The sequence below is a fragment of the Drosophila santomea genome, chromosome 3R (assembly GCF_016746245.2).
Source record: "Drosophila santomea strain STO CAGO 1482 chromosome 3R, Prin_Dsan_1.1, whole genome shotgun sequence".
NCBI lineage: Eukaryota > Metazoa > Arthropoda > Insecta > Diptera > Drosophilidae > Drosophila > Drosophila santomea.
Window position 1 is genome coordinate 3,795,346 of NC_053019.2, and position 23,061 is coordinate 3,818,406.

The 23,061-nt window shown below is 42.2% G+C and overlaps 4 protein-coding genes across 6 annotated transcripts in view; 2 read left to right on the forward strand and 2 right to left on the reverse strand.

Annotated features, from left to right (window-relative positions):
- Positions 1 to 4,861, reverse strand: part of LOC120450976 — a 47,996-nt gene extending 43,135 nt beyond the window's left edge. For both annotated transcript variants that reach the window (XM_039634269.2, XM_039634272.2), the window contains exon 1: positions 4,296 to 4,861. The gene's annotated coding sequence lies outside the window, so the exon portion shown is untranslated. The remainder of the gene's footprint in view (positions 1 to 4,295) is intronic.
- A 125-nt stretch (positions 4,862 to 4,986) lies between these two features.
- LOC120453144 (39S ribosomal protein L55, mitochondrial) lies at positions 4,987 to 5,501 on the reverse strand. Its single transcript, XM_039637700.2, has 2 exons — positions 5,232 to 5,501; positions 4,987 to 5,174 (listed from the first exon to the last, which is right to left on the reverse strand). The coding sequence occupies exons 1-2, from the start codon at positions 5,406 to 5,408 to the stop codon at positions 5,028 to 5,030; spliced, it is 324 nt and encodes a 107-aa protein (XP_039493634.1). The 5' UTR covers positions 5,409 to 5,501; the 3' UTR covers positions 4,987 to 5,027.
- A 36-nt stretch (positions 5,502 to 5,537) lies between these two features.
- LOC120453142 (ATP synthase subunit d, mitochondrial) lies at positions 5,538 to 6,659 on the forward strand. 2 transcript variants are annotated; one of them, XM_039637699.1, is made up of 2 exons: positions 5,538 to 5,611; positions 5,994 to 6,659. In XM_039637699.1, exon 2 carries the CDS (start codon positions 6,006 to 6,008, stop codon positions 6,540 to 6,542), a length of 537 nt encoding a protein of 178 aa, XP_039493633.1. In that variant the 5' UTR covers positions 5,538 to 5,611; positions 5,994 to 6,005; the 3' UTR covers positions 6,543 to 6,659. The 2 variants fall into 2 exon arrangements, with proteins under 2 accessions (XP_039493633.1, XP_039493632.1); XM_039637698.1 differs by having other exon boundaries at positions 5,591 to 5,662.
- A 990-nt stretch (positions 6,660 to 7,649) lies between these two features.
- The window catches only part of LOC120451716, a 35,303-nt gene continuing 19,891 nt past the window's right edge, over positions 7,650 to 23,061 (forward strand). The window contains exon 1 of the mRNA XM_039635619.2: positions 7,650 to 8,257. The gene's annotated coding sequence lies outside the window, so the exon portion shown is untranslated. The remainder of the gene's footprint in view (positions 8,258 to 23,061) is intronic.

Sequence of the window (23,061 nt, forward strand, 5' to 3'; positions counted from 1 at the left end):
GCCGTTTGTCTTCGTGGTCTCGTCGGGAACTTGGGGGGCAAATGAGTTCAGTTCATCAGCAAATAATTGAGATAAACACGATCACTAAAACCTTGGCCTCGAGCCTGAACACTACGCCTGTTTTGATAGGCCTCAAGGAGTTACATTCGGGAAGGGAAGTCGCTGAAGAGTTCCACAATCGGAAAAACACCACCACCCACCGCGAGGCACTCAGTTCCACTTCTGAGATAAGTTCGGAAATGATATAACCAAATATTTTGCTGCTATTAGACTGGCGAACAACGGCAACAGGTTGGAATTTTTTGATTTGCCATTTCTTATCGCAATAGCCACATATATTTGGCGATAAGATACTGAGAAATAGCTTATGGGCGACACAAAAAATTGAATTTGGCTCGTAAAGGATCATGCGAGTGGCCAAAAGGCGATCATGCCTAGAGATAACAGCACAAAGCCTCAACTCACAATTAAAACTATAACAAAATAATTACACCAAATTTGGACATAATGATAATGATAGAGGCGAACGAACACAGAGCTCTCACTTTTCCGCTACAGGCCAAAGTCAAAATAAAACTCAAATTACCAAGCACATTTTTGCACTCGGCAAATAAACGGGGAAGTTATGCGAATTGGGATTTGCTATTTGCCATTTTCTGTGTGTCTTTCCTTCTCTTGCGAAATTTGTCCAAACAGCCAGTTGAAGTCAAAGCCGGCAGCAGGCCATAATTAGGGTCAATTGCGGCTAACCGCCGCCAATCGACGACAACGAAAGCTTTTGGCCAAATGAAGCGGCCGGGGAAAAAGTGCTACACTTCATTAGGCGCCATGACAAACGAAGAGTTGCAGCGAAAAGTGGGGTTGTGGCTTCGATTTAATAGCAACCTGGCCACCGATTACCCAAGGATCGTTTTCAGCCACCACACCCCCAGAATACAGTTGTCCAATTACAGGCAGGTCTTTGTCAAATTATCTTGTTTTGAGATGTGAAATAAATACGTGCAATCTTCACAGTCAGCTGTGAAAGTTACCATAAAACCTAATGAGTTGCAAAGTTAAATATTTTTTTTTTAAATTATAAACATTAAATTCGGATATCATGGAGAAGAGTTAGCTGGGAAGAGAGTGAACTTCATCGATAGAGAGGGAAATTCATTCCGTGGCCCACAAAAATGAGTTTAGCACGCTCCGCGAAACTCAGTCAAGGCCCCAAGCAGCGATTTTCGTTACCGATTTGGGTGAGCAAATCTATCGAGACCAGAAAAACACTTAAGCGGTTGCTTTTATTCGACTCTTGCATACATTTTCTCATCACGTTTCAAACTATGTATCTCGTGTGGAAAACCGCAGCAAAGCATCAAAATATTTGTGTTTCAATAGGAATGGCAGCCAAACAAAGGTCAGTCCGCATCCGTGGTTGTTGCCAAACATATGGAAAATAGATGATGGGCCCCACAACGGAATGCTGTAATCTTAAAAGTCAGCAGTTCCACGAAGATTTTATGCCCTAAAGGCAGGTAGCAGCTGAATATAATTTGAAAATCTAAAAAAAAAAGAATAGGGAACACAAGGTGCAATAAATTTGGGCAATTTTTGAAAATACATCTTGTGGTAGCGCAACCCCTCGAAACTACAGAAATCACGTTCAATACAACAGATACGCATTTCTAGATGAACAAGTTGTCTTGGGCATAGAGAGTTTCCATGTCTGAAAGTTGTAGAGCCAAACTGATTTAAGAACAACATTTTTTTCTTCAAATATTAACTCTACTAATCGTCCAAAATGGAGGCTATTTATTAATACATTTGCTAAAATGTTAGCTAGAGAGAAACCAATGAAATTAATTTCAGCACACCACTTATCTCCATTTGGTTTCGATGGCGTTTATGGCATTTTCCAAATCGAATGTTAAACCGTTAACCGCCACAAGGTTCGATTCAATAAACCGCTGCCGACTGCGGTGACTTTGTTGCCGTGCTGTGAGATCAAGTTGCATTTTTATGGGGCCAAGGGTCGTCGTGGCCACCACCGTCATCATCACCAACTCATCATCATCAGCATCAGCCACATCGTCGTATCTTCGCCTACGTAGACGCGTGCCTGGAGAATTGTGTGCAATACACACTCCGTCGTTCCAGCTGAGCCATTAAAGAGGCATAAATCTTGGTTATGAAATTGGTAATGATTTTCTGTGCAGACACTTTCAAGTAGGGAGCTTACCGCTCTGAGAACTGATTCGTTCAGGAAGTGTCTTGCGCTTAGAACCCGAATAAAGCGTTAATGAAAAGGAAAGTTGGTCAGCGGCAGAAAAAATGCCACTTCATGCCCACCACCACCGCCGAGTAGAAAGAAAAGCAAAGACAAGGAGAAGGCGAAAAGAAGCCAAGGCAGCTCTAGAAGAAGAAATTTCTATAAACAAAGAGATGAGACGCCGAGACAGAGCAAAATTATCAAAGAACAACAAAAACCGAGAAACAAAAAAAAAAGAAGTGGAAAATGGGACATGGCACACTCTTGGGCCCACAGAAACAACAAAGACTGAATGAAATTCATGTCGTTGTCGCGCTCATAAATTCTTCTACGCCTATATATCGCTGGCTATCTGAGAGATACAGATACACCCACACTCGGAAAAACTACCAACTCATTCAGCCAGGGAGGTGCTGGCTGCATCCGCTCTATACCTTTGTATATGCCTACTTATATAAAAGAATCTATGTAAATTTTGTGTATTTTGAATAAATTCCAAGCCCATCGAAGGTGTGAGGGCAGATATCGTAAAGTTTTGTATTCTCAATAGTATAGGGTCTAGAGTCTAGACTCTACAACAAGTGATTCACGCAACGAAATGGAAAGCGAGGAGAAATGAGTATACAAATCTCCCAAATAAATTCAAAGGCCTTGGAATGTTCGACTGAGAGCATAAGATAAGCTTAATTAGCCGGGCAACCAAAATTTCACTTTCCTTCGGTACAGAACCGTCGATTTCTAAACTATGTATTTCTGAATGTCTAACGATTACTGCGCCATTTAGGCATTTCGACTAATTGGCAGCCATTTGGCTTTCGGGGGGAGGGCACTCACGTGCCGCCCATCGATCTGCAGCAAACTATACGCCTTAAAAATAAAATCCATTGCCTGGCGCAAATGAACTTTAGGATCGAACAAATCCAACTAGATCGTCAACAAAGAAACCAAATGGGTTTATTTTCAGCGTCAAGTGCAAGTCCTATAAGAAGATCGAACAAAACAAAACACTTGATGAATGCAGCTGAAGGAGGTGCAAAAATCGAGCAACAACAACTAGAAAAAGAAGGGCGCGGAGAGTGACACCAATCGTTTCTTTTATTTTATTTATTTTTCCCCTCTATGCGGGCACACACAAATGAAAACAAATTAGCTAAGGCAGCATTAACGGCCGGCTGCCAAGGGCGGAAGTACGGGGGAGTTTACTGTTAATTTTATAAACACCACGAAGACCACAACAAAAAAAAAGCACCACAAAAATGCAGCAGTAGCAACAGCCAACAAACAACCACCAAACAGGCAAAATCCCAATAGGGCAGATGCATTTCGGCAGCAAACCCAAGTGGAATGTGCATTCGAATTGGGAGCTATAGCTTCTCGATCCCTGATAATGAGCCGTGAACATCTGTCGCAGTTTTACGTGGAAAACTGTCTTTCCGCTGAATCGGAAAAAGGGAGAAACTGAAACTGGAGAGAGCGAGTGCTGGGAAAACCAGCACCAACATCGGAAGCATCTTCATCATAACTTGCAAATGTGTTTGTGTTATTTTTACATTTCCGCTGCTTACGAAAATATTTACGCTCCCCTTCGCACCAGACCTTCCCCATTTCGAATTTTAAATTTCAAATTCCAGACGCTCGCACACACGCACGTGTTAGAGATGAGCCAGATTTCCGAGTGCATCGCATGGTGACAACAGGTTCGATTCAACTATGGTAAATATGTAGATGATACAAAAAAAGTGCCTTAAGGGTGAACTTTAGCTCTGTTAAACAATAGTTTACTTTAACTTTAATATTAGCAATTCTAATAGTTTTAATAGACAACGATACTGACAATCTCGAGAAAACCTTGACAACCACGTTGTGGCAAGATGCAGGGAAAGCAGTGGGTGGCAACTTTTGGCAGGCAGTGTGCGAAACCTAAGGTCAGGCCCATCTCTAGGTTGCTTCCGCACACAGACACGCACGCACACCACCAACAATAGCAGAGCTAATCCATTTAATTCTGGCTTTTAACCGATTCCTACTAATACTATTTATTTACCCGTTCGGTTTTGGCGACTGCTTTCTATCCCGCTCGCACTCTCTCCGTTCTTATTGCCGTGTGGCCATAATCCAATTATGCATGTGTGTATGTGTCTGCTCTCTATTGCAATTGCAGTTATTCGCATTCGCCGTGGTATGCAACCCACACACTCGCACTCACGCACTCACACGCACCCGCAGACATCCCAAATGCGAGGACCGAAAATCCTGAGCGTCAACAAAATAAATATAGCTCTTGTGTTTTAAAATAGGTTTTCACTCGATTCTGCGTTTGCTGTCTCGTCTTGTTTATGTGCATTCGTTGTTTGTGTGTACTTGTTTTTTTGTTAGACGCGACTGTCCATTCAACATTTTCACTCCGCCGACGCAGAGCAAAATTATAATTGTTAACCGATGCACTAGCACTGCTTGAATGGGTTACACCCGATGATCCCGTCTGTAATGGAGCTAAAGATATGTTGGCTTCATTTATGTCTGCACTCGCGAAAAAGCGTCCACAAATTAACAGTATTTCGGAAGAGACGCGCAGCCTAACATCCGACTTTGTTTTCCGACTCGATTAGAGTGACCATTATGGGATGGTGCAAAAAAGGAAAGGCCACTGCAGAGACCATTAAAAAATACCATATGTGCGATAATTACTATCGATAACAAGCACAATTTCCTAATTATAATTTAAACTAATTATATAACGGGTTTCCGTGTTTTATTTAACAATTTTAAAATGCGACTACTTCTTCTTGATGTACTTCATGTACTTCTTGGCGTTGAAGTTGTCCTCCACTTCCTCCATGATCTTGACCTTCTTGCGCGGCTTGCGGGCCTCCAATCTAGATCTGCGCTCCGCATCGGATAAAGTGCTAAGGTCCAGCGGAAGCTTATGGATGGAATTTGTTAATTATGGTTCACGTAAACTTTTAGCTGCTATTATTACCTTGATAATCTTCCTAGGCTGGTGATAGCGGATGTTTATCGTGGATCCATCGGGCTGAACCACTACAGTGGGATATAGCCGGCAATAAACCGAGCGATGCAGCCTGGTTACCGCCGTCGTGGCCGATGAGATGCAGCGTATCTGCTGAACGGCCTGGGGCAACTGTTTCAGCAACATTTTAATTGATAATCACAATATTTACACGAATTTAGCTTAATAAGAGCTGCACTAAAATTGTGTTTTTGTAAGGCAGCTGATAGTGTGACTGAAAGAGGGTTAGAATTAAATATTCCTTAATAAGTTATCGAAAGTTTTGCAGCCCTGGTTCTTTTTCAACATTACGAGGTATCTTCAGCTGTGGTCACACTCGAACCCAAAGTGTAAGTGTTGGTGCTGAGGCAGAAATTCTTAATTTCTCCTTAAAAATATAAGTACGTTAGGTTAAAACCTGGAAAAAAAATAATAAAACAAGGCTCACTGTTGGGCCAAAACAGCGATTTATGTGCAAGCCTTGATGAAAGGGCTGCTAACGCGCTTTTAGTTTGAAGGAACATCCAGGCGCCATTGCGGATAGAAAAAATTACATAATTTTTGCGAGCATAACTCGCCGTGCGTTATGCCAATTGTCTATTATTAAAGAACCAGAGATTACATTTCAACTAACGAGAAAATCGAGGCACAGCTCCAGAACACCTAAAAGCCCCGTAACACCTTTATAAGCCCAAAAACCTAACCTCATCCTCTTTTGTTGTTGTCTTGCAGTATCTGTGCAGAATGGCCGCCCGCCGCATCGCCCAATCCTCGATCAACTGGTCCGCTCTCGCCGAGCGTGTGCCCGCCAACCAGAAGAGCAGCTTCGGCGCCTTCAAGACCAAGTCGGACATCTATGTGCGCGCCGTGCTCGCCAACCCCGAGTGCCCACCCCAGATCGATTGGGCCAACTACAAGAAGCTGGTGCCCGTGGCCGGACTCGTCGACAGCTTCCAGAAGCAGTACGAGGCCCTGAAGGTGCCCTATCCCCAGGACAAGGTGTCCTCCCAGGTGGATGCCGAGATCAAGTCCTCGCAGAGCGAAATCGATGCCTACAAGAAGGCCTCCGAGCAGCGTATCCAGAACTACCAGAAGGAGATCGCCCATCTCAAGTCGCTGCTCCCCTACGACCAGATGACCATGGAGGACTACCGCGACGCATTCCCCGAGAGCGCACTCGATCCCCTCAACAAGCCCACCTTCTGGCCCCACACCCCCGAGGAGCAGGTTGGCTACAAGTCCAAGGAGCAGCTGGAGGCTGAGGCCCAGGGACACCACTAAACCGGAGAGCAAGAGGAGGACTCTGACTCTGACTCTGGCTTCGTTGGTCGTCTGTTCGATTCGAAATGTAATCCACGTTGAAGTAAATTACCCAAATTAAATTCATTTCAAATGAGAGTTACGTTGTCTGATATTCTGGATATTGGAAAGAACGTGTGCCCCACAATAAATATAAAATGGAGTTCACGTTTTGTTTTAAGATAGATATACCTAAGGAAATGGTGTTCATAATTCAATTTAAGGACAAAGTTTAAAGGAAATTAAGAAAAATGAAGGCGAGTCGAGTGACTACTCCTCCTGGGCGACAGCCCAATGCACTTGCGCTTTATAAGTCAAAGTTTTAAGGAATTGCACAAGTTACTACCACAAAACTAATTGTTTTATTTTAAAATTTAAACTTAAACTTTGCGAAGTCAGAAAATTCGAATTACGAAGTGGCGATTTGTGGTCGACTCGGCTAAGCGCGGAATGTGTACCGGCTAAGAAAAACGGGTGCCAACTAAAGCTCCATCTTGTGGGCGGTGGCATCATAATTTCCAAGGATGTAGAGCGCTGCCATCCTGATGTCTAATGCCTACAAGACATGAATCGATAACCATGTGTAGAAAATGGGATGACAACTACCGACATGTGTAGAATGACACTTATAAATACCCAAAACTATTTTATTTTCAAATTGCGTGTAGGCCCGAGGTATATATATTTTTATTTATAAGGATTCTTTTTTAACACCCGCTCAATATTGCCACTCCGTTGGATAAGAACATAAATTAAATTCTACCTTGGTTTGTGTCCGCACTACAAGCAGTATATTTTGGATTTTCCCGATCGCCCTGATCGCTTCAGTATATTTTTTGAATGCCAGCTGGTGTATTTCGAAAGTTGGCAAGCTGCCACTCGTCCGCCTTCTTCGGAGAGAATTCAAGCAGTGCACTCTCCTGGCTCACGAAAATCCGTTAAAAGCTCCAGTCGTCGCTCAAATCTCGTTTCTCTCCCCATCTCTGTCCATCCCGCTCCCCTGAGCGCACCTTTCGCGAGGAAAAAGCCGCAGCAGCGCGTCTTAACTTGTCCGCGAAGTGCACCTTCGTGATCGGGGCCGCCGCAAATGCCGCGCAGCACGACGCGATCGGTTCAGTCGCGAGCGAATCGAGTTGGAGTGCAAACGTCTCAAGCGGAATCTCAAGTTGTAGCGCCAAACGCAGCGGTCCGATCGGAGTGTACATGCCTGTGAATCGCTAAAATACAAAGTTGAACCAAGTTGGAATTTGCCACCAGTCGAAACCAATCTCGAATCGAATTAATATACGCGCCATTTGCATAAGGCGCAACTAAAGACGCGCTTCTGTCAGTAACGTTAACCCACTTTCTAAACGACCAAAACCAAACCAAACCAAAAAAAAGAAGAATAATACTGCGACCGATATTCAGCAACAACGAAACCAATTAACAGGCAAATAATGCCGAGCAAATAACACCGAAAAACGTGCAAGTGATTCATGGTTTTTTTTCTTCCAAGTGAAGTGCTTCGGTAAAAATCGAAACACACATACTGCACAGCTTAAAAAGCGAAGCTTGCTGGAAAACGCACTGGAAGCGATAACGATACCTGGAACGCCCCCATCCAACGACTGCCAGTCAGTTGAAACCGCAACTGCAGCAGCATCATCTACTCGGCCAGAAACAACAGCAAAAAGTACGGATTGCAAACAGCCCGGGTAAGTTACACCATCGTACATCATCGTACAAAAACAACAAAATCTACCATAATGGGGGTTCATACACACATACACACACACACACACACACACACACACAGCTCGCAGGGAGCCTTTGCATTCCCTTTCCTCAACGTCTGCAAACGGCTTAACAAGATGTGGCTAATACAACGATCAATAGGCCTGCAAAAGTGCAACACAGCCGACGCGAGTTAGAATGCATTTCATGAGGTATTCGACTAAGCAATACCTTATATGTATATGTATATGTACATATAAGTATGTTTTTCTTTTCGTGAAACGTACGTGAATCAATTTCCCGTCATGAATCATGAATCGATCAATAATATATTAACGAAAAAGCATCTTGACTCAATAATAATTTTCTATTACAAAAATAGGATTTCCTGGGATAAGACTTTAAGCTCAATTGAGTTAAATTTAAGATTTTAAACGAATAATCCCGAAACCAGTTTCGGAGTGTTGGAGTACACACTGGATTTAGGAACTCGAAATCAATATCTGACTGAAACAATACGTTAATCCGATTAAAAAAGTGTGATCAATGTCCGATCAGTTTAATTTCTGTTGACTCCCCATAAGGAATTTATCAAGAGCGAAAATCACAATCCAAATGGATTTATAACTGATAAATCGGAGGGCCTCCCCAACATGTCCCAAATAAGGAATGCCATTGAAATGCGCGTCTCTTTGGGGTCCTTCTGTTTTGGGGCATGCATTCCACATTTCATAATCCGCTGTCTGGCAGCATAACTTTTAGCACCTTCGAGCACCTTTGCAGTTTCGCAGTTTCGCATTTCACCGATGCAAAGACACACACACACTCACACTTTATACCAGAGGGGTCTATAATTTCTTTGGATAATTATTACTCGTCTGGCATATTTTTTGCTGGCATTTTAAAGCTGTTTTGACCGGCGCTGACTCTGTGAAATTTCTTGCGTTAAAGCCACAATTTCGGTTTTTGTTGCTTTTTGTGCGCTCGTTGGCATAAACACCTCATCGAATATTTATTTTTCTTAATTTAAATAACTCAGTTTAGAAATTTCTCCATTAGCAGCGCTAAGTAAAAAGTGCAACGGATGTGTGAGCAAAAACAAATTGAATGCTTATATGTATATTGATGTCATTTGATCTGCCCTTTACTCGATTTTCGACAATATCTGCTGCAAACGGGTTTGGTTTCAGTTATAAAACAAATACGAGTTGCCTGGGAAGTCTTAGGAATGCAAATAGGGAATTCGAGATGCTCTAGGTAACGAAAGCGTTGACCGATCTGGAAAGTGACAAAGCCACAAAGCTACACATGACTCAATGTGCTGATAAGAGTGGAAGCATTTGGATATTTTATTTTTGGGGTTTCCGTTCATTATTGTTTCGAGAGGACGAGAATTTAAAGAATTCTTTTTCTCGTTTGCTGCCAAATGACGTCTTAACTCTACGACTATTGTGTATTACTTAATTCCAAGTTTTCAGTTCTTTGTATTATTTTTTACGCTTTTTACACTGACTAACACTAATCCCGTTCTAAGGGGCTAGTTTTCAGAATAAAGAGAGTTACGAAAGAAATTCATCAATCCATAATCAAACAAAAAACGCTTTGTTTCAATAGGATTTTATTCAACTTGGCAGTTCTGCCGAAGTTGTTTTTTCAATGGCCGGCACATGGGACCGTCCTTTTCGCCCCTTTGCCACTTCTTGTGGATGTTGTTTGCCAACTGCATTCGAGACGTAACTCATAGCCAATTGCCATGAATGAAATTCGCATTTCATTACACCGATGGCCGGTTGGCTGCTGCTTGTGTGGTTTTCCACAATCAACGACAATAGCTACGCACGTTCGCGAAAACTAAAAAGAAAATGTCAATAAAGTGCGAAAGGAGACGGCTGGGGCTGGGCAGAAGATACAAAAAATGCGAAAAAGAAACAGAAATTGCCACAGAGAAACGTGTTGCACCGCCACGGGCTTGGTGGCCCATCCCCATACCATACCACACCATACCATACCATATCATTCCATCCCAGTTCGAATTGAGTGCAATCGTGATACAAAGTGGATGGTGCGGCCAGAGGTGCCCGTAAATTCGAATTAACTATCAGCTAGATACCCGTACTTTCACAAAACTCGTTCGGACAAATGGCACAAATATGAGCATTTTATTTGCTGCACTTTATTTTCTTCGTTTTATGCAATCTTTCGAGATTTTTCATTTGTTTGTTAGTGCGGCGCATAGTTGCTTTATTAGCAACGTGCCAAACGCAAGCAAACAGAAGGCAAATCAACTGAACAAACAAGAAGTTTGTAAAGGGAAAACTGCATTTTGGCACGAATTTTTCAGGGGGAGCGTTACGCAGTACATTTAACGAGAAATAAGCCCCGCAATAATTATGCATCCGAAGCCAACTTTCCACTATTCCCCCAAACTACTCAGCATTTCCAAGGCACGCACTTGCTTTTGTTTTATTTCTATTATTTTATATTATATGTATATATATGTATATATGACTGTGTGCGTCGCTCATTGTTTATCAAATGTGTGTCTTAAATTGTTTGCTTTCATTGCCGTTTGCATAATAATTGAAACGATGCAGATTAAACGTCTGTGGTCATGGACTTCAGTGCCCTTTGTTCGCCATATTTTGCCATCAGCAGCCCCAACTCATCTCCGCTTTTTCCCATGCTGAGTGGGCGATAAGCGAAACGTGATTGATTGAATACAACGAGCTGGGAGAAAAGCGATATGACAGGTCGGGGACTTCGAAAGGGTCTCGCTCTGTCTGAGTGTCTGCGTCTCATGGGGGTGGCCCCAATCCTTATCAGTTGCCTCCGCTGCGGGTGATTTCACAGGTTTTGGGTCTCTTTCGATCAGCAACAGCTGCAGATACTGCTCGCTGATAATTGCAAACTTGAACTTTGCGAATTCGTGTTTTCTAATCTGGGTTAAAAGAGATTTGACGTGATGTTTACAAGTCAGAATTGTCATTAATTTGTTTATAACATAACATTTTCTGTTTATTTGGGCTGTTAAAATAATTACTAAACAACACGTGCTTGACTCAATTCTTACTTTTCTTTAAGACGCTTTTATCATCCATAATAGTACTTATTATTGATCTAAACAAAATGCCTCGCGGGTAAAGATGGTTACTACAATAAAAGCAATTACTTGCCACCAATTCTTTCTCTACGATGACAATTGTTTCCTATTTATGCCTGCTTCCGAGAGTTAAAAGTTCAATTTCCTCTGACATCCTTCTTTTTTAGCCGCAAAATAAATAAATAACTCAAGGCAATGATCATTTTTTCCTTATTCGTCAGTAAATCATCGGCTTGTTGTAAATTTTTCGCTTCTCTCTCTGTCTGCATCTGTTGGCCGTCTCTTTTTCGCCTATCTTCTTATTTTGTGGTGCGTCAAGCTGGCACGACAGGCGGCGGGAGAAAGTTTTTCTTTTTCTTTGCCAAACTGGAGAAATAAAACCAAAAAATTAACGCCAAAATAAAAAACACAAACAAAGGTGAAAAAACGCAACAAATCTGTTGAGTGTGCAATGCACACATGTGATTATATATCCATACTTATATAAGCTATACAAGACATTGTCTGGGGCATTAAAAACGCATAACAATTAATTGCTGAAAAAACAATCAGCGACAGCAAATGAATCAAAAGTAGATGACACTCTTTGATATTTGCGATAAAACCACAAAACAACACCCCACATGCTAAATTTGAATGGGGGTAAAATGATGTTTTGGCCACCAGCTTGTTATTTTTCAACAAGCATTCCACGCATGGCCATCAAAGTAAATTACTTAATTTATGCCTCAAAATGTGTCGTCGAGCGGGCGGCACTTTCTACCACCCAACCAAAAATACAAAGCGGTTCTTGCGTAAGCGACTTTAAACGCATGCAAAACGCGTGCAGCGAAAGCAGGGCAAACTTTTGTGTACTTATATGGTTACATCAGATTCCCAGTGACACGGGGTCACTGAAAACTAACTGATAAAAGCTGGGCGAGTAGCTCAATTCTTGGACTTTGCTCCCCGGCAAATCAATACCAGCTACCACATCGTAAATAATTGAGACCGCCCAAGCCAAGGTCTGACCCTCATTATGGCCTTATCAACTGGGGGAGCTGCACTTTTCCGGCAGCCCCTGCAATTTATGCCCCGAAAATGGGGAAAAAGTTCTCAAGTACCAGATGATCCCCTGAAAAACGGGCATAGAAACAAATTTCGAGATTCCAAATTTCCCATTTCTATTTTTAAAAGTCCAGGGGAGCGGAGCGACGTTGCCTGGTTTTTCAAATTTATCTCCGTTCAAGAAAGGCAGGAAGGGATTTCAATTAAGCGAGATATTCAAGTAGCTAATAAATAAATGTGTTTGCTATCTCATGGATATTGATCAACAAGAGAATTCCATTAACCATTTAAGCTGGATGGAACTTTTCACAGATTGCTCAGGGCTGACTGTTAATGTTAATTCAATTATATTCAGTAAAAGTAATTTATTTTTTCGACTCGGAAAAGGCGGAGAAAGAAGGAAGGCTGAAAATGAAAAATGAAAGCGTTCTTAATTGCAAGCGACGACACGTCAGTAGTTTTTCCATTTTTGTACCTATGTAACGGGTGTTTTTTTTAGAGGTATAGAACTTTAAGTTGGCATTACTGTTCAAGATGGCGATCGATTTAACAGCTGTCAAGTGATTTATTCTCAGTTTGGTTTGGCAATTCGTCATGCGTGCTTACAAAATCCAACTCGTGCAAGAATTGAAACCAAACGATCATCAAGCAAGGCGTAGATTCGTCGAATGGGCCCAAAACGAGATTGCTGTTGTTCCCGATTTTTCATAAGCCTCCAAGATCTTGTGATTTAACACCGCTAGACTACTTTTTGTGGGGCTATGTAAAGTCATTGGTCTATGCGGATAAGCCACAAACGCTAAACCATTTGGAAGACAACATTCGCCGTGTTATTGCCGATATACGGCCAAATGTTGGAAAAAGTCATTGCAAATTGGACGTCCAGATTGGACTACATCCGAGCCAGCCGTGGCGGTCATATGCCAGAAATCATATTTAAAATGTAATGCCACAAGATTATCTTTCATGTCAATAAAATTCATGTCAATCGAATAATCCATCGTTGTTTTATTGCAATTTAAAGTTCTATACCTCTAAAAAAAACACCCTATACATAGTTGGTTTCTCCTACGCTTACAATATTTATGGGCATGAAATGAAAATATCTGGCCAGGATCCTCGCCATCAAACTTAAAAATTTATTTGCGCATGCGCAGCGTCTGGCACGCCATTCAAAGTTGTATCTGCATGCGCATGAACAATATACGTAAATGTATCTGTATCTGTATCTGCGACTGCGATCGCTCTCTTCTTTCACTCCAGACATTTTCTAATAATTGAAAAGCAAAGTGTTGCCACGGCAGCAAATTGAATTATAATTTCAATTATGAACCGTTGAAAGCGGAAGAAAAGCGAGCAACAAAAGCGCCTATTGAGTATAGCCGAGTGCGCTGTAAACTGTAAATGAGGTTGCTGGGGCCACAGATTGTTGGATGCCAGATACAGATAGCGCCCAGATACAGTCGAGTGCTAAGCATGTCAATCAAGAAGAACAGTAAGTCGCTGCTAGCCCTAACGATCAGCAGCTCTGCCCCTTGGGGTCCAGCGCGATCTCAATCTGAATGCCAATCTTGGCCAGCATTAATTGCCACCTAATGGCCGAAAAGTATACGCCATGTGGGTCAGGTCACCAGTCAACAAGCGGTGATTGTCATAAATAAATATAAAAAATGAGCTGTCAATGCCTGGGCTCCGGCTACAGCTCGTAAATCTAATAATGCCATATGAATGCATCTTTGTGCGAGGCAGACTTGCATAATGTTTCTCTGGCCGACTTAAGAAATGTTTTCCGGCTGCATTGGTAACCCCCGGCGGATGAGCAATCCATCAGAAATCACTTTCAATTGAGGCAGGTTGGCAAATCGCATTCGGTCTGGTATTTATGGCCTTGAATTGTGGTCAAGTCGGGTCGAGGTCTGAGTGATTTCATCGCACTGCCGAAGAAAAAGGTAACAAAAACGAAACGCCAAGTTGTCAACAGCTTTTGCGGCTCATTATAATTTTCGCTACAAAGCCCGATGACTGAACGCAATCAGGTTTTGTATGCTGGCGTAGTTGTCGGTTGGTTTTCGTTAGAATTTCCGATCTGCGATTGCCGTTTGCCGTTTGCCGTTTGCTTCTTGTCTGCTAATTGACCAAAAACAGCTGCCTGGGCGATATCAGTTCGTTTAGATTGGCTAACCATTAAGATTCTTGCTTCATCGCCCCACCTGGCGGCGCCACTCGGTACTAATTGAATTATTAAGTGTTGCACTTGCTACCAACCGACACAATGCAATGAATAATCGCATAATTATCTGCCTCCGATTACGGACTCATTGAGCCGTGGTCCACCAACACAAACAGAGGCGTTCAATGTGTACAATATATAGCTGGCTGGCAAGATTTCCTTGTTTACAGCAAACCGATCGAAGTTGAATTCGAAGTCGGACCAGTTCCGGCTCCACAAATCAGTTAGCCTGACTATCTATCTGGTGGACTGTACTGCATGGTAATGGCTAATAATTGCAGGCCACGATTTCGCAAAATACAAAAAGAAAGAGAGCCGACCGAGGAGAGAGTGATGCACTGGACATCGATGGCAAGCGCCAATAAAAGCACGCTTAATCAATTCGAAAAACAGCTTCGATTGGCAACAATTGAAGCCGCTCCAGATCGCAGATCGACGATTTATGGTGCATGGTAGATGGGGATTTATATCCTCCAAAGTCACGTCCAGGCGGCCTAAGTTATATTGATGGCTATTCCCAAATCGCTCCAAATCGAACTCAAATCCGTGATTTAGTGAATGCCTTTTAAGTCCCTCGACAGCACGTGCATCATTGGGGCATGAATCGCCAGGCGTGCGGTGAATTTCCCTGGCATAATTCCTCAACTGAACGTTGGTAGTTGCACTCGGCTTTTTTGAGCCAAAGCCGCTCCAGTTGGTGCTGCATTTGTGTGGGCTGTTCTTGGCCTGGAATTCGGACTTTGGACGGGCAAACTTTTTGGCTTTGTGGCCGCCACTAGCTCGTCGGAACTGTGGCTGCACGGAGAAAAAGAACGTGTTTTCTGCAGTCTTAAATACCTATACAACTAACACCACATCTCTTTCAATTAATATTACAACTTGTTTACGGTCTCACGTTAAGTTATTTAAACTTCACGATCAGATTTCTATTATTTAATTGTCTTTAACTATAGTAGCATTTATAGGATTTGTAATCTATTGAATTGCCAGTTTCTCGCCGTGTATGTGGGTGGGCGCTTATTGTGGCAAGTGAAAACATTTTGAAAGTCGTTTTAAGTGGCACATGGAAATGTTTTCCATGTTCTCGCTGCAATCATCTGCATGATTGTGTGAGTGAGCTTGTGTGCCTGGTAACATGGAGTAATTTTCCATTTCTAAAATGTGCAAAATGCGTTGATTTATGGCAGCCCAAGTTGGTGTAAATAATTACCATTTCGAGTTGGGGTCAGGGTCGTAGCCTTTTGATTACAATTTAAGCTTGTTCAAATATGTATGCTTAGGCATTAGCCCAAATCAGAAACCCTACTCTTAAACTCCCTATATTATTAAGTCCATTATCCAATTTTCAGTTCGCACTCCGCCAACGCTATGAAACATTGCCAAATGCAACGCCCAAGCATATTGAGTCAGCCTGTTGCTCACTTTTGTTTACCCAACAATTAGGCACAATTACAGAGTTGTGCAATTAAATATTGAAAACTTGTTTATTTGCTCAGGCTTCGGCTTGTAGGAAAGAAAAACTTTGCCAGCTCCACAGAGACTTCCTTAATTCCCCGGCAAGCATGGAAATATTTCGAGCAATCTTTGATGAAAAACAGTCAACTTTTGCTTCCGTTTCGGTTATGATAGCCAAGCGAATAAGGAGGAAACTTTAAGACAAATATTTTGTAATTAATTAATCAAATTAAATGTAAACGTATTTTATAACAACTCAAATATTTTCGGTGTGACCAATTTGCAGCATTTAAGCAATAAAATTCGATTTGTTGCAATTAGTGGGGCTTGGTAATTGAGAGCGACAACTGGAAATTATGCAATTGATATATGGGAGAAGAAACGCTCAGCTTCAGTTTTAATTAACGCACCAAAAGTATCTCTAAGATACTGCATTCATGAATCTCGATTTGGGCTTAGTGTGTGAGCAGCTCTTTCTGAGTTTTTTTACTTCAGTGCTCACATAACAACGACATAAGCCGATTTGGGTGTTTTTCTTCGAACTTCCTGCTCATTATTATGACAACATCCATCCATTAGACCCATAGACCCACATCACTGGCAGTCCGATGCAAAACTGAGCCCACGAATGAGTGACTGACTGAGTGAGTGACAGTTTTGCAGCTGTAAGCGCCAGATTGCATCGAAGTTCTCCCCCAGTTTCTTCTCCGGATGAACGACCTCGATGACGACGGCTTCTGGATTGAGTTGCACTGGGAGCCAAGATGGGAATGAAAATGGTAATGGAAATGGGGATCATCCAGGGGGTCGGCGGCATTTGAGTGTTTTCAATTGCTACTGCGGGGAATGCGACCCAGGCTCGCCATTAGCATCATCATCCTCTTCAGTTTTTGCCCTGCCTCGTTTACCGCACTTAATGCATTTGGCCCTTCGGTGGAGCTGAAGTCCAGGGCAACGACTGCAATTATGCACTTGGATATTCCCTTACTCACCAGTATTACACAGAAAAAACAGAGGTGTAACGCTAAATATTATATCAGTTTATTAGCACCATCTTCCTGGGAATGAACTCTCAAAGCTTTTGTAAGTTACGTTAAAAAGTTTACAATTTCAGGATTTGAACATTGAAAACAGTGAAATCAGTGAATAATGAGGTACTTATACTATCAAAAAAAAACACTATCATTTCATTGGGAATTAAAATGAAATTACCTATATATTATGTGTACATGTGTAAAGTCAACCAAATAGAAGTCAACTATGTTTTGGAAGAACTTTGTTAATATTTTGAAATACTTGGTATTCTTCTTTCTCTATATATACATCAGGTAATCCGATGGAGGATCATCACTTTCCTAAGATTTTCTCAGTGCATGGTTGCTCTCGATTGATTGGGCTGACATGCATGCGTGCAGATCGAGGCGTTTGTTTTCCACATGCAAAAGGCTGCACAATCAAAATATTTTCCCATTTTCAAGCCCAAGGCAGCACACATACATTGCGAGTAGGAAACTTAGCAACTGAATAAAAATATAAACAATGGTTGGCATTATCAAGGGGAAGGCTTTTGGCAGCCATCTAGAGGTCATTTGTGGAATTTCACAATATCTCCAACCCCCCTCATGAATATGCATATGTATCGGATCTGTGCTGAAGATTGTAATCATTACGATGATCAGCCAATGACCGAACACACTAAGAGTTCAGGCCAAGCGATTTTGTATCTCTCTTTTTTTTTTTGCATTTGACTTCATGGCACGGGACTTCATTATCGCCGCTTTGAACAACGGATTTTGTGCGCCTTTTTTATGCTCCCTGCCAAAGCGAAGCGTTTTATGCTCCGGCTCTTGACCGGTTTGTACAGCTATCGAACAGCAGCAAAAAACAAGGCTGAGAGCAACAAGTTGCCGGCTAGCCAGGGGCCGAGAAAAGCCGAGAAAAAGAGCTCTGAAATTAAAAGAAACGGAATATTTCGCAATGCGACGAGGTCGAGAAGGTGGCCCCAGATAAAGGTGCAATCAAATGTGTGCTACCAACTACTACTGAATGCTGGCTACTGGAAAACCTAAACCAAAAAGAGAAAAACACGGCACAGATATTTGAGAGCTATCATGCCAGAGGCCCATTAACCTTAGTAGCCGGCAAAAAAATGGTCAATGCTTCATGTTGCCGTTGGCCAACATTTAATATTCAAAATTTTGGTTTGTGGCTTTGTTTGTTGGCTTATTTACTTTGGACAATTACAACGAAGGCTAAGGCCATCCGCGGAGAAAGAGACGGCGTGCGTGGGCGCTGTTAAGTCAATGTTAAAAGCGCATGCTGGGCCAATGCTAAGTGCTAATAAGTAAACACTGCAAAAAAAAAAAACATTGAAATGAAATACACTCTTATGTCATAGACCAAAATAGCCAATCGAAGTGGGTAGAGAAACTGAAGATATAACAATAATATTATAACTTCCGAATAAGTAAGTGTCATCCGACGTAATAGGTAAAAAAGTAGTTGAAGAGATCTATGGCTCCATGCTTTCCTGGCTATGTTTTCCCTTAATATTATATATAATATGTGCTATTTCGAAAATGATAATAAAGCGATAGTACCTTGATCAATGGACCTATTTCAACCTAAACTTCACTTACTTCCATTAAGTAACTGATTAAATAATCTATAAAGTTTAAAATACTTAATTGGTCGTAGTTTTAGGATTTAAGAAAAAGGAGTGTATTAATTTAGATATTTCGTACAGAAAACTATGTACGTAACACTTAAAGAATCCACAAACTATGCGAAATTGTGGAAATTGTGGAATTCCGTTCTAAAGAACAGAGTGTATGAATGGCAGGACCAGATGAATCTGTATAGACTTGTTTACTCGGGCTAAACGAAAGCTGCCTGCTAATCGAAATGTTATCACTTATGCATGGCGAGAAGGAAATCTGCAGGATGCCGTCAATTACAATTACGTGAATTGCATAATGCCCCGCACAAGGTGACACCGCTCTCCACTCACTCGAGCAGAAAAGATGCATCTACTTGTGCGAGCGGCATTTTTATTAGTCAATTGTCTCCCATTTGAGACGAGCTGCACTCTAGGTGGAAAATGCTTATAAATAAAAGTGCAAGAACACTATCTGGAATAGGAAGAGGGATGCCCAGCCCAAGCGGAACTGATCACTTAAGGCAGCGGAACGGGGAGGGCCTAATAATAGCCACAAGGGGTACGCATAGTCGCCGCCAGCAGTATAAGTCTAATTTATATTTAAAATGCAGCCCCAGCTCAATAGCCCGCAAGTTGTTGCTTAGGAAGCGCATAAGTGAGGCACGATCATCAGCCTGATACTCTGCACTCCCCCACAACCGATGACGATGGAAATGCATTTCCACCCTGGCCGTTTTTTCACTCAGCGAAAGCGCTCTGATTGGATCTCATCACTGAGAAAAATTAAAAGTGCTCACAATTTACCTATGTTACAACATATGTTACAACATAGGTAAATTGTGAGCACTTTTAATTTTTCTTTTACTCAGCACTCAGTTCGTTTTTCACTCAGTTTTAACCTCCGAGTCAAGGCTAAAATATCCCAGTCTCAAGAAATTAGCTGCTGTATTACAACTACATTTTCTCTATGTGCACAGCCCATATATAGGATGCACACACGTGCTGCATGATCGTGTGATTTATGACCGCACTCCCCAAAACGGTAATAACTACTGGGGATTGTCATAAAGATATTCAAAAGAAGAAAGCTAACCTTTAACCGCAGACGGGGCTATTTGGAATGCTCGAGAAATGCGGATTGTATCTTCATTTGCCCCTTTTTGTTTTTGCGACATGCCCGGCTGGTCAACGAAACTGAAATATTTCGGTACTTTTGCTTTTCGACTTTAATTGAGTAGCGGCGTTTGGCGATTTCCACTGGCCACGCACAGTGCGCGTCATAGATATAGTATCCAAGATGTAGCTCGCACGCACACCAGCGCACACGTACCTGTTAATTAGGTTCTGCCTTCGGCGTGTAGTTCTATTTTATTTATAAGCTCATAATTATGCTCTCGGTTTCTCAGCTCGGCGCTATTCGACTTGATCTGGGATCGTCTTGGATCGAACCACATATAAGGGGTCGTTCAACCTACGATCAATCACTTGGCTGGCTTACTTCTTTTGTTTACAGTCGCGCAGCATTCTCAACTCTCCTTTCCATAAATTCCTATACTCCGATATGCCTGAGCATATCTCTCCATATAACATACATATATCTTCCACACCATCTAATAGCCATTATGCGCATTACGCTTCTCGTGGCTAATTAACAGCGCACAAAAATGCGAAAAACTTTTCAATGCCTTCTTTGCAGATGTCTATGTCCAATTTGCCAAGCTTAGAAATGCAAATTACCAAAAACAGCGAAAAAAATACATAAATTCAAAAAAAACTCGGACAAAGAGCTAAGTGAGTGATGGCCAGTGAAGGGAAGTTCTTTGTTCGGATCCGGTTCGGATTCTCCAGCTAAATAAATGCGAGGTATCTGCAAAGTGTCTAATTAAATGTGCCGAATTAAATGATGATAACTTTGGCTTAGACATTGCCTGCAGTTCAATTTTGCCCGGCTCTGACTTTTGCATTTTAGCCAACCAGTCAAGGTGAAAGTTGCGCCACCTGCCCACATGCCCACATGCCACCAGACATCATGCCTTGACAGATTACCCTCCCCGTGAGCTCTTTACTTGCCACCAATTTTTTTTGACAAATTAATTGTGCGGCTAAGCGGCCATTAAATATGGCCAAGTGAATTGCACTGGTTATTGGCCCGGCCCGAAATCCATGTATATAAATGTGGCCCACTGGGAGTGAAGCAATTTGCATGCTCAGCTCTTCCACTCAACTGGAAACCCCGATGATGCTCCTCCTGCTCCTTCTGCTGCATTTGCAATGTCAATGCTTCAGTAAATTGACTTCAACTTCATTTGCGACATTTGGACTCGCGGAGGGAGTGTGAGTGAGATGCCACATAAAGTTTTCTGCTCCATTGAAGCATTCGATTGCACTCCACTCGAAACGCCGAGTCGTAGAAAGTTGCAGTTGCACTTCAAGTTGCAGCAGTGGCAATGACGCAGTCTGGAGAAAGATGAAGATAGCAACTCATCTGCATTTGAATTGCATTGGGGCTACGGCTGGTCACTTAACAGTTAGAAGAGAACGCCAACAGGTTTGGTCCCAAAAAAAAGTTGGAAAACTAGAAAGAGGTGTCATAAGCGGCTGATTATGGGGCACAGCTTATGTGAAATCTTAAAAGCGCCATTCATTTGAGATAAAGTTCTTCTAAATCATTGACCGAGACTGGAACCCCCTTTTCGGCTGCGCCTCTGGTGGTAGAGAAGTGAGTTTTAGAACCGGTTAACCGCTTTCTGATGACACTTACAGTTATAGCCAAATAAAAGCCGGCCAGCATTTCTTGGCCTCGGTGACTTATGTAAAAATGTTGGTTTAGTAAAGGAAAAGAATGCAGGAATTCCACAGGGCTTAAAACGTTAAATCATCTGAAGAGCTATTAAGAACATCTGAAACATATCTTCAGTAGCTAACCAAATCCAAAATATTATCACTATTCATGTTTGTCGGACAAGAGAAGCAGAAGTTCAAGTCCATAATATCTTAACAACTTTATTGATCTGCGTGCAAAGTTTATTCTTTAAATATGCAAAATGTATAAAATAATATATTCATTCAATATTCCGCTTTTACAGCAGTTTGACGGCCAAGTTTTTGTCAGCCAAATAAAGTTGCTTAAGAACTGTAGTAAATCTTAAGTATCCATGCAGATACTTTGAGTCTGTTGACGTCTAATAAAATTCAAAGGAAATTCGGCAGAGTTTACGCAAAAGTTAGAGTTCATTCAGAAAAATATCATTCCAAAAAGCCTGGACATTCCACTCAGCATACTTTATTTTTCTTGTATTATGGAAGAAATAGAAGTTTACTTGGTCAAAGTAAAGCTTTGTAATGCAGCTGGATAGTTCATAAATAAATCTAGCCTACATCACTAATCAGCTTTCAGCGTTAACTCGTTTCATCACCCGCCTGTTGACCTTTAATGGCATCAGCGCCACCATCTCCGTCGTGGCTATTAGCAACCAGATTTGCGAGCGAGGCGTTAACCCGGCGTGGGCATACAGCCATGTCATCCGCATCTCCATCTGCCCGTTTCTTCATCACTTTATCACTTCATACCATCACCTCCTCTTTGGCGTCATCGTCCACGGAGATGTCGCCACGCCAGTAGTTGTCCCAACGATGAATGACAATTTGCAAATGGCTCTGGGTGCATAATTTATGTAGATGCAACTGCAGCAGCACAGGAGCAACTGGAGCTGGCGCTGCACAACTGGCGGCATTTGGCTCGTTGTCTATTAGGGCGAACTTGTTGGCCAAAAAAGTGGGACTCCAACGGGGGACAGAGTGCCCCCGGCAGCGGCTGTCGCTTCGCCCATGCATATTCAAACGCCATAATCCCAACGGTATTTTAATGCTAAATGCTTACTCACTTCTTGCTGCAGAGCCGCAGAGGCTGGCTAGAAAAACCCGTTTTTCCAGTAATGACCTTCGGTGTTGTTTTATTATCACTCCCGCTTCCGCTCCAGCTGCTCCTCCGCCTCCTCCCGAACCCCGTCCAGCCCAGTCCAGTCCAGTCCAGTCCCAAGCTTCCCAAGCTTCCCACTCCGTTTGGAGCTCTCGCTTAACTAAAGCCCTGGTCTATGAGTTCTGTTTGTTTGGGTTCCTCGTAAGGCGTCTTCAATTACCTTTTTCGGGCTAACTAACAAATTTAACGTGTCTAGGTAAGTGCGGATTTGCCAATTTCTCTTTAATTAGCCTACGAACGGAGTTTTCCCACTAAATCCGCTTAGAATATCAATTCTGTAAGAATTGACAGCTGCTCTGGGCTAAGTTAATTAAA

Coding starts and splice junctions, on each gene's coding strand:
- LOC120453144 (XM_039637700.2), bottom strand. CDS start 5,408: ATGTTGCTGAAACAGTTGCCCCAGGCCGTTCAGCAGATACGCTGCATC. Junction 5,175..5,231: donor AGCCTAGGAAGATTATCAAG/GTAATAATAGCA, acceptor TCCATCCATAAG/CTTCCGCTGGACCTTAGCAC.
- LOC120453142 (XM_039637699.1), top strand. CDS start 6,006: ATGGCCGCCCGCCGCATCGCCCAATCCTCGATCAACTGGTCCGCTCTC.